The 14,841-nt window shown below is 39.6% G+C and overlaps 1 protein-coding gene across 14 annotated transcripts in view; it reads left to right on the top strand.

Moving 5' to 3' along the window:
- The first annotated feature begins 865 nt into the window (after positions 1–865).
- The window catches only part of ENPP2 (ectonucleotide pyrophosphatase/phosphodiesterase 2), a 142,448-nt gene continuing 128,472 nt past the window's right edge, over positions 866–14,841 (top strand). For all 14 annotated transcript variants that reach the window (XM_081816454.1, XM_081816453.1, XM_081816452.1 and 11 more), the window contains exon 1: positions 866–973. In XM_081816454.1, the coding sequence (XP_081672580.1) occupies positions 881–973 (93 nt within the window). In that variant the 5' untranslated portion in view covers positions 866–880. The remainder of the gene's footprint in view (positions 974–14,841) is intronic.

Here is a 14,841-nt window from a genome sequence, read left to right as displayed (position 1 = left end):
TTCAAACATTGAGAACTAAACACTAGAGGACTTTGTTTTTCAACAGGAATATCTAGTTGCCTAATACCAGATATTCTATGTAACATGCACATGTTAGATATTAAGAATATAGTAGGAAAGAGGAAAGGACTCAGCAAATTGGGTGTGTTGAAAAATTCGAAAATTTTATTTCTCAAGATAAACTTTTACCCCAAAAACATGTTACTTGGGTGTGTGAAGTCCTTCCTGTTTAATTATGACTCACTGAGGGCGGAGGTCATGTCATTATCCTGTTTATGATGCTTATTGTCCCTTAACTATCTAATGCCACTGCAAGTCACTCTTGGCACTAACCATGGGCTATTTTTATTGAATTGAATATGAAAGTAGAAGGTGTTTTTATCAGCCAGAGAGTCAGTAATACTGTGGAGAGATCATGGTTCTGGAAAACAGGAAACCTGAGTTTTATGTCCCAACGTCTTCGTGTCTCTTGTGATGGCCTCAAAGAAATCACCCAACCTCACTGGGGTCAGTTTCCTTGAAAAACGAGAAGACTCGTTAAGACTGTCTCAAAGTTTCCTGCCTGCTACCAATCTCCTGTGATTATTCCATTACCATTATACAGTAAATACCTAGAGAAGGTCACATGGGTGTAAGAAAATCTAGCTTATAGAGTCCTTATTTCAGCTTTTAAATATGGATAGCCTTGATTGGTTTTATTTGAATTTTCTAGAGAGAACTTACATTTCAGCCTCAGACCATCTGCGTATGCTCAGCCTATGCATGAGATGTCATGTAGTTAGGTATGTGAACATGAAAGTTTTCAGTTGACAGTAAACAGTTTTCTCTTTTCTTAGCTCTTTGGACAGATCCAGCATTTCCCCAGGACCAGCTCACAGTGATGTTCATCAGCTGCTATGATGGGCTCTTAGAACTTTTACAGAATCTACAATCATCAAGCTCCCACCAACTCAGTAGATATCACTGGATGTATGTAAGTCCCCTGCCTTCGAGGTGACTAGGTTCTAGTAATAGAGTTAAAATGAATATGTAAGGTACTTGAACCTGAAGTCTAAACAAACTATTGAGATACTTTAAGACAGACCATGAAGCGTATGGGGGAAGCCTTGCCAAATTCTCTGCTCCAATTACAGATAAACACTATAAAAATTTCCTCATATACATTTTTAATTGCTTGCATCCTGAAACTCCTGGGCCCTGCCTGTAATCCTACACCAGAGATTGTCCTTGAAACCCCATGTCCAGAAAGTCCATCTGAGAAAACAATGCCTGGATGGATTCTGTGGCCTAAATGTTAATTTGTGCATATCAAACAAGAAAAATTTGGGAGGAGGCAGTAAGACTTCCATAAAACTCATTCAATGTAGAGTACTGTCTTTTGCTTTGAGAATAAGTATGTCTATCCTAGTAGCGTGGTGTTTAAAACATCCTTTTATGAAATGATGATGGCAGTGGTAAACGGTTTGTTGTGTGGGTGGTTGATTGTTGTTATGATTGTCATTTTCATGTTCCTACTTGGCAAGGTCAAAGTTGATCATCCTTGAATTCCTCAAGAATAACAAACATTGCCATCTCTGTGGACATAGATTGTGTCTTCATGAAACTTATCTTCTGCTCTTTCACCCTATGGGAAGAAGTCAAGTCAGCAATACTCTGCTCATTTTATGGTTAAGCAAACAGGCTTGGAACCATGTGTTCTACATTTTCTATTAATGCAATACAGGCTTTTCCTGGCATTGATTAAAAATCTGCTCTCCAGACACCTCTGTACACAGTAATTATATGTGTGGGGTTATTCTATATGAGGTCACCAGACCTCACGTTTTCCTTACACCTTGCAAATGTGGAACCAAGTCTTTCATGCGTAGGGGAGGCATCATCTTCAATACCGTGGTTTTAATTAGTAATGGTAAGTTTTTGTAGCTGAAAAAGAGAGATGCCGATTCTCCTGGCTAAAGCTTCTAACATCTTTTGAATATCTTGCTTTGAGGGGACACTTACACATCAGGTTTTGATTCTCATGCAGTTGTTTTCCATTCTGAGAGGAGCCAACTATTATCCTAAAAGGTCAGTATTTGGCTTCCATGCTTAATCAAACAATCGAGCTTCATGGCAATTCTTCTATTAAATACAAGAGTTTTTTGTTAAACGCAGATGTCTTTCTGCTGCATCTTAGGCAGTTGCCTGGTGATTCAGAAGACTTAACACAAGAGCTGTCTACTTCACTTCTTTTTCCACTAATTACTGCAGGGGCTCTGGCTGAGGCATACCTTAGCATATCTATGGAGGAAAAAACCGTGAATATTAAGTAGAGCACCAAAAGGAGTTCAGGAGGAAAAGAACCCTTTAAGTGCCTCTACCCAGTTGCCCTAATGACTTTTTTTTTCATTGAGGTATAATTACCATACGGTGTTATATTAGTTTCAGGCGCACAATATAATGATTCAACAATTCTATACATTTCTCAGTGCTCATCACAATAAGTGCACTGTTGATCCCCTTTACCTATTTGTTACTGCATACACTTTGGAGTCCATGAGGCTGCCTTTAAATTTTGTCTGTCTTGTATAGAAACTATGATTTGAAGTAAGCTGTTTAACCTCTTCATTTGCAAATAAAATAGCTAACATCTATTGGCCCTGGATGAGGACCCCAGATTGCATTAAGTTTGCAGCAGAACTTCTCTTAATTCTCCTACCCATGAAGGAGTGTAGCAAACACTTGTTTAGGTGCTCTTCCCATAATACTCATTCTCCCCTCCCTTGCTCCTAGAACCCTGATTTTGTGTGGGTGACAATGCGTCTCCTACGTATTTGCTTTTCAAGCTTCACTTGTAGCTCAAGTGACCATATATGACAGGGTTCTGGCCATGGAGACATAAGCAGAAATCTGCTGGTTCTGCCTTAGTTTTATGGATCAAAGAGAACCTTGTGGCTGGTCCCCTCTTCTCTTTCTGCCCTAAATACTGACATGATGTCTGGAACTGTAGCAGCTAGCTGTGCTTCCCAAGAAAGGGCTGAAAGCATCATAGATGCCAGCCCTGACATTGTAGAAATGCTAAACCAACATCTGCAGTCTCCGTTTTTCAGGCTTCCCGTTATGTGGAAGAATAGACCCTTATTTGTTTAAGCCACTTTTATCAGATATTTCTTTACTTGCAGTTGAAATACATTCCTACCTGCTACAAAGTATTATTATCTTCAATCTCCAGATAAGGAAACTAAGGCCCAGGGATGTTAAATAATATATCTGATTTACACAGCTAGTCTCTGATGGAAGTGGATTCAGACCCCACAAGGCAGACTTACAGCCTGAGCTCTTAACTACTTGTGGTTTTTGGAGGAAGGACATGAAATTACTTACATAAAGCATTTTAGCTTAACATGGTGCCTGGCTTGTAGTACATGCTCATTAAAATCTTAAGCCCTTTCCCACAATTACAGCTATTGCTTAACAGTGTGACTCTTGGGTTTTGATTCTCATGAAGCTATTTTCCATTCTGAGAGGAGTCAACTTTTATCCTAAAAGGTTGGTATTCAGTTTCCATACTTAATTGAATAATCCAGCTTCATGGATGTAATAGGTGCTCAGAGAGTTTTTGAATAAGTGAATGAATAATTCCCTTAGAGAAATTTTCCTAAGCAACACTCTTAGGAGGTTACTATATGCCTCTTTGGTAATGAAACGAATTTTTTTTTAAGTATTAGTATAGTACGAAGTTCCACTAAAGTTCTAGAAATGAGTCTGCCTTGGTTCAGATCTAACCTCATCACTAATGGATAAACTGTGTGATATTAGGCAAGTAACTTAACCTCTCTGTGCCTTAGTTGCTTCATCTATAAGATGGGGACAGTAATAATCCAAACTGCCTCATAGTAATGTTATTAGAATTAATTGGAGGGGCACCTGGGTGGCTCAGTTGGTTAAGCGACTGCCTTCGGCTCAGGTCATGATCCTGGAGTCCCGGGATCGAGTCCCACATCAGGCTCCCTGCTCGGCAGGGAGTCTGCTTCTCCCTCTGACCCTCCTCCCTCTCACTCTCTCTGTCTCTCATTCTCTCTCTCGCAAATAAACAAAATCTTAAAAAAAAAAAAAAAGAATTAATTGGAATAATAAATTTGAAAGTTTTTAAAACGTTTGGCATATGCACTCAACAGTTGTTAGCTTTTACAATGATAACGTTTTTATTAATTCACATGTACCCTACTAAAAGTGGTTCCAGTTAGTGAAGCCATGTTGAAAACAAGATTGTCATGGAGTAGATGCAGCAATTCGTATGTGGATTCATAGTGACTTACCCACATTAAAATATTGTAGGGTCAGAATAAAAACGGGGGTCTCAGCTTGGTAGCCAGTGCCTACATGCTTGATTTCCTTCATAACTATAAATTCACTTTAGTCTTGGTGTTTCCCTTTTAAAACTAAAAAGAAAAAAACATTGCATACTTTTAATGACAAATTATAAAATGTTCCCACTTGCTTCACTTTTCCTGCTTCTGTTTTCAGATTTGTATGTAAGTTTATTTGAGAGGAATCAAGTCAAATTGATCAGGAAAAAATAGCATCTCTCTACCTTACTAGCAATTATTATTACAACTTAAAAATCAAAGTCAGCAAAGACAACAAAAACTAGCAATTATAATGTTAGCTTATGGAATTCTATTTTTTAAAAGGGGCTAAAACTTCTGGAAAGGTGTCAAGAGATTGGCATACCTATTCTCCAGTGAAACAACCATAACTAGTGAAAGTGGTTTTAAAAAAACAACCCAACTATTTAAAGTCTCTGGAAATTGTCCTAAGAGTGTACAGCAAATGGAGAAATATTTATTCAGCAAAATCTACTAAATATGTAAGATCAGTGAGAATCAGTGGCACTTGAATCATCACCCTCTCCCTCCCTATCTCTCCTTGCTAGCTGAGCTTGATAGAAGCTCCACTCTAGGCCAAAAAGAGCTGCCATTCCCCTCAGTTCCCAATCAAGGGATACAGTATTTTACCAGGAGCAACAGGCCAACATTTCTAATCATGTACAACTTCAAGTTACAGAGACTGAGTTCTCAGTGAGTGCATCAATGAGATTGGATACTCCTCTCCTCCATCCAGTCCCCACTCATAGGGTGGAGGCTTTACTCCAAGCATGGAAGTCTGAGAATAATGGGTTGCTAATTATCCTCACCCCAGCTAACCCATAGGGGAAGATTCCATGCCAGGAGAGCCAAACTGAGAAGGACAGAGGCTACTACCCCTCCCCACGTCTCTTATAAAGCAGAGGTGTCACTCCAAGAGAAGCAGACCCCTGTCACTGTCCAGCACATGAATCAGTGGCTCAGAGATTTTGCCCAGGGGGTGTGATGCAGCCAGTAAGAACAGAGAGGTCTGAAGCTCACCCCTAAATGAACTGACTTTATTTGAAACAGAATGAGGGGAAGTTCAAACCTAAGGGCATTCTCTAAAACAATGAAGATTTGGTAGAAAGAAATTAAGAGGGGCTGGTAGTTCTGAGCATCAAGCTAAACCATAGGCCAGCTAGTTTACTAGAAAGAATCAGGAAAACACATAGCTTCTAAGAGCCCCCCCGATGTGAGAAAAGTTTCAAAGACTGGCCCCAAACTACCCCTGCCTACATTTAATTAGATCAAACCAAGGAGCAATTTATGGAGAAGAGAAAACGAAGAGAAAAATCACATGCAATTAATGGAGTCTAATAGCTGAGTGTGATACAAAAGAGATAGACAACTAAATAGAGAAGTCAGGGAATGAGAAGTTCAAAGAAACCCCTGTTAAAACCACTGTCATTCCAGGATGACTGGTGTATACTGAGGCTTCATACTGTCAGATGCAGGAGAAGGGAATTACATTTCATTAAAATAGTATACCCATATTACTAAACAAATAAATAAGTGTGCATACTCACACAAAAGCCCAGAAAGGGAGGAGAGAAATCATTGCCCAGAATTGCTGCTATACATTACCTAAAATGTCCCATTAAAAGAAAAAAAAGACATGGAAAAAAACCAGGAAAATGTGGGGGTGCCTGGGTGGCTCAGTTGGTTAAGCAGCTGCCTTCGGCTCAGGTCATGATCCCAGGGTCCTGAGATCGAGCCCCACGTCGGGCTCCCTGCTCAGCAGAGAGCCTGCTTCTCTCTCTCACTCTGCCGGCCGCTCTGCCTACTTGTACTCTCTCTCTATCTCTCTGTCAAATAAATACATAAAATCTTAAAAAAAAAAAAAAAGAAACAGGAAAGTGTGACTCATACACAGAAGGAAAACAGGCAACAGAAACTATGAGGGGGGCTAGTTGTCAAATTAATGGACAAAGACTTCAAAGCAGCTGTTATAAGTATGTTCAAAGAATTAAACCATACTTAAGGAAATAAAGGAAGCTATGATGACAATATCTCAACAAACAAAGAATATTAATAAAGAGAAATTGTTTTTAAAATAACCAAATGGAAACTCTGGAGTTAAAAAGTATAACTGAAATGAACAGTTCACTAGAGGAACCAACAAATTTGGAAGAATCAGTGAAGTGGAAGTTAGATTGATAGAGACTTGGCAAACCAAAGGACAGAAAACAAAAAGAATGAAGAAAAATGAACAGAACCTCAGAGAAATGTGGAACACCATTATGCATACCACAATAGACAGGTAATGGGAGTACCAGAAGAAGAAAAGAGAGGCAGAAAGGAACAGAAAGTAATGTGCCCCCCTTCAAAAAAAGGCTGAAAACATTCCAAATTTGATGAAAATCAATTTACACATCTCAAAAACTCAGTGAATTGCAAGCAGGATAAACACAAAGAGATCTACTAAGAGACACATCACAGTAAAAATATTGAAATATAAAGGCAAAGAGAAAATTTTGAAAGCAGCAGGAGAAAAAGGGCTCATCATATATAAATGAATCCTGCTAAGACCAACATTTGACTTCTCAGAAACGATGAAGGAAAGAAGGCAGTGGAATGACATATTTGGAGTGTTGAAGGGGAAAAAACCGCCAACCAAGAATCTTATGTCCTGCAAAGCTATCCTTCACAAATGAAGGCCAAATACAGAAATTTCCAGATAAAACCTGAGAGAATTTGTTGCTAGCAGACCCACCTTACTAAAAATAATAAAGGAGATTCTTTAGGATAAAGGCACATGACTGCAGATGGTAATATGAACCCTTGAGAAAAAACAGTGAGCACTGGGAATGGTAATTACATAATTATAAAAGATAATATAAATGTATATTTCTCTTCCTTTCTGCTCCCTGATTTAAAAATCAATGGTATAAAACAGTATGTATGTAATTATACTGTTGGGCCTAAAACATATAGAAGTGTGATATATCTTATGTAACAGCACAATGGAAGCAGGTGGGAACAAAGCTGTATTGAAGTAAGGAAATGGCACCAAATGGTAAAAAGAGAGGTGAGGAGTGGGAGGGGGCATAATGGATGTTAAGGATTTGAGGAAATGCAAAATAGTCCTCTACAGTACCTGTAAATGCTTGTACTCAGAATGCTTTAAATTGCATGTTTTCCTCTTGTAAACTGGAAAAATTCATAGTTGATTTAATATCTACTTTTGTCCCAAAGGCACACTTATTTTTTGACACTGAAATGGGGCCAGTTGGAATAATTGGTTGCTTGGGCTCTGTGATTGCATCAGACCTTGCTTTTCACCTCAAGGAGAGAAACTACAGGAAATTTACTGACCTCAAACAATTTTTATGCAAAAATGAATCAGAATTTTAAAAAAATCCTTTAATGCATTATGAATTTCACAATTATAAATCAAGCTTTATCTGTCAAAGTATATTCCTATGATTTGATCCTTGAGATTTATTTAAAATTAAAGGCATTGGTTTGCTATTTTTGGGGTGGTTTTGCTTAGAAACCTTTCAGCAATTCAATTTTTGAGAATTGTATTCTCACAGAGTCAGCTGAATAGTGCTCGTGATATAACTTATTACTTTAGTTTTGTAATTTTCACTTTCAAGGTGACTTGATTTATTTGACTGATACTATTTTATTGACTGATACTATGCTATTGGGATACTAATATTATTTTACATAGGGCGGTATAGAGGAACCTCTCTCTGATAAAATAATATTTAAGTAGTGATCTAAATCAATGGAAGGTGTGATGGTTAATTTTATGTGTCAACTGGATTGGGCCAGTCATTCCAAAGGAAGTGGAAGAGTAATTTAGACCCTCTACCACAAGGTCATGATACTAAGTTGTGGGTACATATTTGCAGCATTAGGTTTAATATAAGCATTACTATATGCCCAGTAGTGAGGTAAGTTCTGGAAAAATGAAGATATGAAGATGAATAAGATAGGATAGTCCCTTGTCATCAAGGAAATGGTCATCTCAAGGGACAGTTTGTTCTGGAAACAAGTAATTTCAATTTAGTGTGGTATTGTGTTAGATGGAAGCCCAGGTGCTCTGTGACAAAGAGGAGAGCATCGAGCAGGCAGGGGTGGGCAGGGAGAATGGAAAGGAAAACTTGGTCAGGGGGAGTTTTCAAAGGAGACAACCCAGACTTCAAAAATGGGTGTTTGAGGCAGAAACATATACACTCTCTTTCCTTTTCACATCAGAAATTAATCATTATTGGATAGTAAATAACATTTTAGAATAATTTTAAAGAAATTATGCCAATGATACACATTTCAGTCAGGAATTTCAAATGAAAGGGACAGATATCCAACAAAAACCAACTTAAGCAAAAGAGGAAACTGAGACATCAGGCTTCAGGCACACTTGGATCAAAGATTTCAAATGATGCCATCTCTCTACCCTATGGATCTGCTGGCTTTTGTGTTTTGGCTTCATTTCCTCCTATTGCAGATAAGAACTTACATGTAGCTGAGGTGAAATGGATGTCAGTAGCCCCAGATTCACTAATTCCCAGGTTAGGAATCCCAGGGCAAAAAGGCTTTTCTCTTCCACCATTTATATATACATCTTAAAGAAAATTCTATCTGGCCACGCTTGCCCATTCCAGACCTTGCTTGGGTCATGTGCTCATCTCTTGACCAATCAATGAGCTGAGGATAGACTGTGATGGCTCATCCAGCCTGAGTCACATTCCCACATCTGGTAGAGGAAGTACTGTATAGACCATATTACCAGGGCCACAGGAATTAGCATAGAGTGAGGGAGTTTCTTAATAAAAAAGGAGTTCCTTTACCAGAAGAAGAGGGCAGGCTAAAACAACGGCTACCTCTAGCAGAGACTGCTTATGGTCCCTCAATATCTATTCCTCTCTCTTTAAGTAACCACCCCAATGTTAGATATGTATGTGTCCACCGAGAATAAAGACATATGTCTTAGACTCACTTGCAACCAGGTGTGGCGATTTGATGAAATCTGTCAAATGAGTGTATGTAGGATTGCTGTGTAACAGCTTTGGAAATCTTTCTTTAAAAGTAGTTATGCACCCTTTGCTTCACTTTTCTTGTTAGTTTTTTCCTTCTTCTCTTTTGGAATTAAGATATGATGGCTAGCTCTCTACCTGCCAAATTGGACGAAGAAGAAAGGTCCATGCCATAGAGTCTCTGAGGACTTTGTAAAGCAGAGCTGCCATACCTTTGCTGAACTGCCTAGTTCCAAACTTTTAGGTGAAAGAGAAATAATTATCTCCCTTGCTTAAAGCACCGTGTTTGATACAAACACATCACAGTCTACTTCAGGGCAATTCAATACTTCCTCTCTAATAACTGTGCTTCCTCAAACCTTAATTATGATCTTTTTAAAAAAAGACTTTATTTATTTATTTGTCAGAGAGAGAGAGAGAGAGCACAAGCAGGGGGAGTGGCAGGCAGAGGGAGAAGCAGGTCCCTGCTGAGCAAGGAGGCCGACTCAGGACTCTATCCCAGGACCCTGAGATCATGACCTGAGCCGAAGGCAGACACTTAACTGAGCCACCCAGGCTTCCCAACCTTAATTACAATCTTAAGTCTATACAGATAGTGTGATGTAGTTATTCATCTAGTCAACAAATACTTATTGAGACCTACTATGTGCCGGTTCTAGGCACTGGGGAGGCAACAGGGAGTCAAACTGTTCAATAGACTAAGAAGCTTACATTGTAGTTGGAGAAGGAGAAATAAAAGAATAGGTATATAATTTATAAATGGTAAAACATGCTAAGAAAACCTGAAGAAGAAGCATGATTAAAGAGATAGAAGGGCTATTGGGATGCTAATATTATTTTACATAGGGTGATATAGAGGAACCTCTCTCTGATAAAATAATATTTAAGTAGTGATCTAAATCAATGGAAGGTGTGATGGTTAATTTTATGTGTCAACTGGATTGGGCCAGATGCGCAGATATTTGGTTAAGCATTATGTCCCTGTGTGTGTGTCTGTGGGGGTGTTTCTGGATGAGATTAACATTTGAATCAGTAGACTGAGTAAAGCAGATTGTCCTCCCTAATGTGAGTGGGCCTCATCCAATCTGCTGAAGACCTGAATAAAATGTAAGGCTGAGTAAGAAAGAACTCTTTTTGCCTGGTTGTCTTCTAGCTGGGACATCAGTTTTCTCTTGCCTCTGGTCTCAGACTGGAACATACACCATCATCTCTCCTGGGTCTCCAGCTTGCTGACTGCAAATCTTGAACTTGGAATTCATGTGAGCCAATTCCTTAGAGAAAATCTCTTTTTGGCACAGGAAGAAACAGTGGAAAGTCTAGTGAGTTTAGAGCAGTGGTTTTCAAACTTTTTGGTCTCAGGACCCTATTGCATTCCTAAAAATTATTGAGGATCCTTGAGAGCTTTGGTTACATGGATTCTATTTATATTTGACATATTAGAAGTTAAAACAGAAAGTTTAAAAATATTTATTGGTTCATTTAAAACTACAATAATAAACCTATCACATGCTGATATAAATAATAATTTTATGAAAAATAACTATTTTCCAAAAAAAAAAAAATAATGAGAAGGGTAACATTGTTTTGCGTTTTTGCTAATCTCTTCAATGTCTGGCTTGCTGGAGGACAGCTGGATTCTGCATCCAATCTGTTGTAGTATGTTGTTTTGATTTTAGTGTATGAAGAAAATCTGGGCTCACACAGGTACATGGTTGGAAAATAGAAGTATTTTAATAACCTTTTAGATATTTGCAGTTATTTTTCTTTGATATTATAGTTGACCCTTGAACAACATGGGTTTGAACTTCATGGGTCCATTTATACATGGATTTTTTTTCCAATAACTACAGTATAGCACTGTAAATGCATTTTCTCCTCGTAGTTTTCTTTTCTTTAAATTTTTATGTTTTTTTGTTTTGTTTTGTTTTGTTTTAGTAAGCTCTACCCCCAACGTGGGGCTTGAGATCATGACCTTGAGATCAAGTGTCACATGCTCTTCTGACTGAGCCAGCCAGGCACTCCCTTTTTTTTTTTTTTTAAAGTGTATTTATTTGTTTTAGTAACTCCTTATAATTTCCTTAACAACATTTTCTTTTCTCCAGCTTACTATATTGTAAGAATATAGTATATTGATATAACATAGAAAATATGTATTAATTGACTGTTTATTGGTAAGACTTCTGGTCAACAGTAGGTTATTAGTAGTTAAGTTTTTTGGGAGTCAAAGTTATACACAGGGGTCAGGGCCCCTAACCCATGCATTGTTCAAGGGTTAATTGTACATCAAAACTCAACAAGTGGTAGTCTTTTAGAGGGTAGTTGCAATGTGGAATCTGAAACTATATCAAGAAAGTATTTGTTCCATGTACCCCTGTGACAAAATAGGCATGAAAACAACATTTTAGTATTAGAATAAAAATAACTGTGGCCTCCAGGAAAGAGTGTCAGGAACTACACTTTGAGAACTGTTGCTCTAAGAGCAGAGTAGGTGAGACAAAATGGATGAAGAGGCCATCAGGGAGCACATGTAGGAACTTGTAGCTCATGATGAGCACTTGGAAATTTGTTTTCAGTCAAAGGTGAAGTCCCTGTAAAGTGCTGAGTGGTGAAGTGAGTTGGTGTGACATTTAGAAGACCCATTCTCTGTATATATGGAGAATAGACTGTGGGGGCCCAGTGTGAACAGAGAGGCCAGCTAAGACGCAGGTGCAATATGTGCAGGTGGGATAATGAGAGCTTAGACCGCACAGGTGGTCTGGCTCACCACGTAAACATTTGTGAAACAGTGGAAATGGAAACCTGTCTTTGCCTGAGGTCATTTAGCTACTCTGTTAAGGATGATTCAATGAATTTAAGCTTTTAAAACCTCTATTTTTCTTTGTGGATGCTTCCGATGATCTACAAAAGCTCTCGTCTGAGGGAATCAAAGTAAGAGCATAAAAGAACCCTGGAGAACATTTTCATCAATAATTTTTAAATTATTCTCTAAGGAGCCACAAGATCTCTATGAAAGTAGGATGCCAGTAATTATAGGAATTAAAGGTAACCAGTAGCATGTGCTTCAGCCTCCTCATCTCTGCTTGGGTCTGAGCAATTCTACTTTCATCTGTTGTATTAATGGAGTCTTTAAAAGCTTTTGTTCAAAGAAAGTGTTCTGTAGCGAAATAACAATTTATGAATAAATCTTGGCACTCTTTGCTGAGTCACGGTGCAGCCTCAGGGTCCTCAACACAGTATTCCACTCACATTCTAATAACAGATCAGAACTGGCCCTTCCCATGAATACTATCCACCATTCCTCATGTAAGCCCAAACTCCATATCTCATCACGTAGCCATCAGTTACTTTCAGTGCCTCTCCAACTTTACTGGTTTCTACATCATACCCACCCTGCTTCCATGGCTGGATACAGTCAGCCATGTAGAGATTGTATAATGGTCAAGCTAAGGAAATTTTTACAGATTCTTCAGGGATTGAAAACCCAAATGCCTTCAGAAGACAAGTGGGTAGCAGGCTAAGAGCAGGGCCTAAAGTGGGAAGACAGAAATGTGGATGTTCTGACTGAAGGCATTCAGATTCAAAATTTAGAAAAAATTCTGGCAAACAATGACAAAGCAAAAAAACAAATAACTTCCCACAATGCCTTATGGACTCTGTTTCAGCCCTCTAAAATCTTGAATTGGCTTGACTTGCCCATTTTTCACATGAGGCTTGCTAGTGGAAGGGCCGTGACTTGGGAGGTGGTAGAGATTGGGGACGTAGAGCTTGGATTTTGGAGTCAGATTCACCTAGATTGTACCGTGGGGCCACCATTGGCGAGATGCATGATCTTGGAAATCACTTCTGTAAGCCTTCATTCACTCAACTATACAGCTCCCCACCCCCCCACCCCCCCAAGGAAGCTGTTGGCCCAGGGGCCCTGGCACTTTAAGTGCTCAATAAACATAGCTGTTCCTGTTGCTCTTGGATAGGGTCCCACACAGATAACTGGGTTCCCCATCGTCCCGAGATTTGCTGTTGAGAAAATCTGCCACTGAGACTTCTCGTCCCTTTGGTGCAGGTGCGGACACTGACTCTAAGACATCAAAACAAGGAGGATTCGAAAAAGAGCGAGAGCTGAACAAGGAGATGAATCAAGGCATAGTCTGTGGCAGGACGTGAGCCTCCCATGAGCCTGATGTTGTATCTCAGGAGCAGCTGTTTTGCCTTAAGCATGGGGTCCCCTTTAGGGAATGTTGTTCATGGAAGCTGGTCTTTTCCTCAGGTTTCTCCAGCTCTGTCATGGGCTTCAGCAAAGGCCAGTGGCAGTCAGTTTGTGTGCAGGCCACTCTGCCCCCTGGGAGCACCAATTTACTGAGAGTCAACCCGGACTGCTGAATAGCTGTCAGGAGGAACCATTTTCCGTCAGTTCAAATCTAGAACAGATTTGAACTAAAGCCTTGGAATTAAAAAGCCAGCCTGTCTCTGGCTGAAGAGAGAACGAAGCTTGCAAATGCAATTTTAAGCTTGTTGCTTGGATGGGTTTTATGTTGCAGTATTATACCCTTCTTTAGAGTGTTAAACACTTTATGAATGTCTGTTGGCTGTTTGGGTACAGTATGGTTTTGATTAAATTATATTCACAATTCTGGGGAAACGTTATGCCTAACACACCCTCACAGTCTGGGTTTGTGGGACTGAAAGGGCCATGCTTTTATAGAGCACCCACTCTCTCAATTCAGGACATCGGTACTTGCAAAAGAATCACTTTTAATTAAAGAATTTTCAGTGTGCTTGAGGGTGTGAAGTCTGAAGAAGAGATTCCAGCTGTCTGCTTTCCAGGCGTGAGGCTTCATCAGGTCACTTAAATCTCTTGGAACTTCTCTTTCTTCGTCTGTTAAATGAGCATAATAACGTCTCCCACTCAGAGCAGGGCAGTTAGGAAATTTAGAGTGCATCATGGGTGTTACGTCCTTAGCCCAGTGTCTGGGCATTCATTACTGGTGCTCTGAGCACCAGAATCGCCATGCCTTACTCTCTTAATGGCCTTGATCAGCAAAAATAATGAGTCAGATGTGGACATCCTGCATCAGCAATGCATGCATTACGTGTCTTCCATTTGGGAGGAGCGACCTCCAGTCATTTCCTTACCACATGGCGAGTGCTGGGAGGCAAGTGCCACAGAGAATTGAGGATAACATCATCTGCACTTTCTGGGGCTTTCCAAAGAGCAGTGACATTCTGCATTAGAAAAGTGCAAAATAAAATATAACGGCAAAAGAAATCAGTAACTGGTGATCCCAAACAAAGCAGGTGGGTGGAACGTGGGGTAGGAGTCAGCTGCAGTGTGGGCTTAGGTCTCCTGAGAAACTATGAGAATGGAGAAAGAGAAATTTCAGATTCGGGGACAGATAGGTAGAAATGCCAAAGGGCCAGGCACAGTGGCTCCCTCGAGGTTACGGTGGACCAGACCGCCCAGTAGGATCACC

The sequence above is a fragment of the Leptonychotes weddellii genome, chromosome 4, assembly GCF_054177405.1.
Source record: "Leptonychotes weddellii isolate Sample4059 chromosome 4, ASM5417740v2, whole genome shotgun sequence".
NCBI lineage: Eukaryota > Metazoa > Chordata > Mammalia > Carnivora > Phocidae > Leptonychotes > Leptonychotes weddellii.
This window is presented reverse-complemented; position numbering and strand designations above follow the sequence as displayed.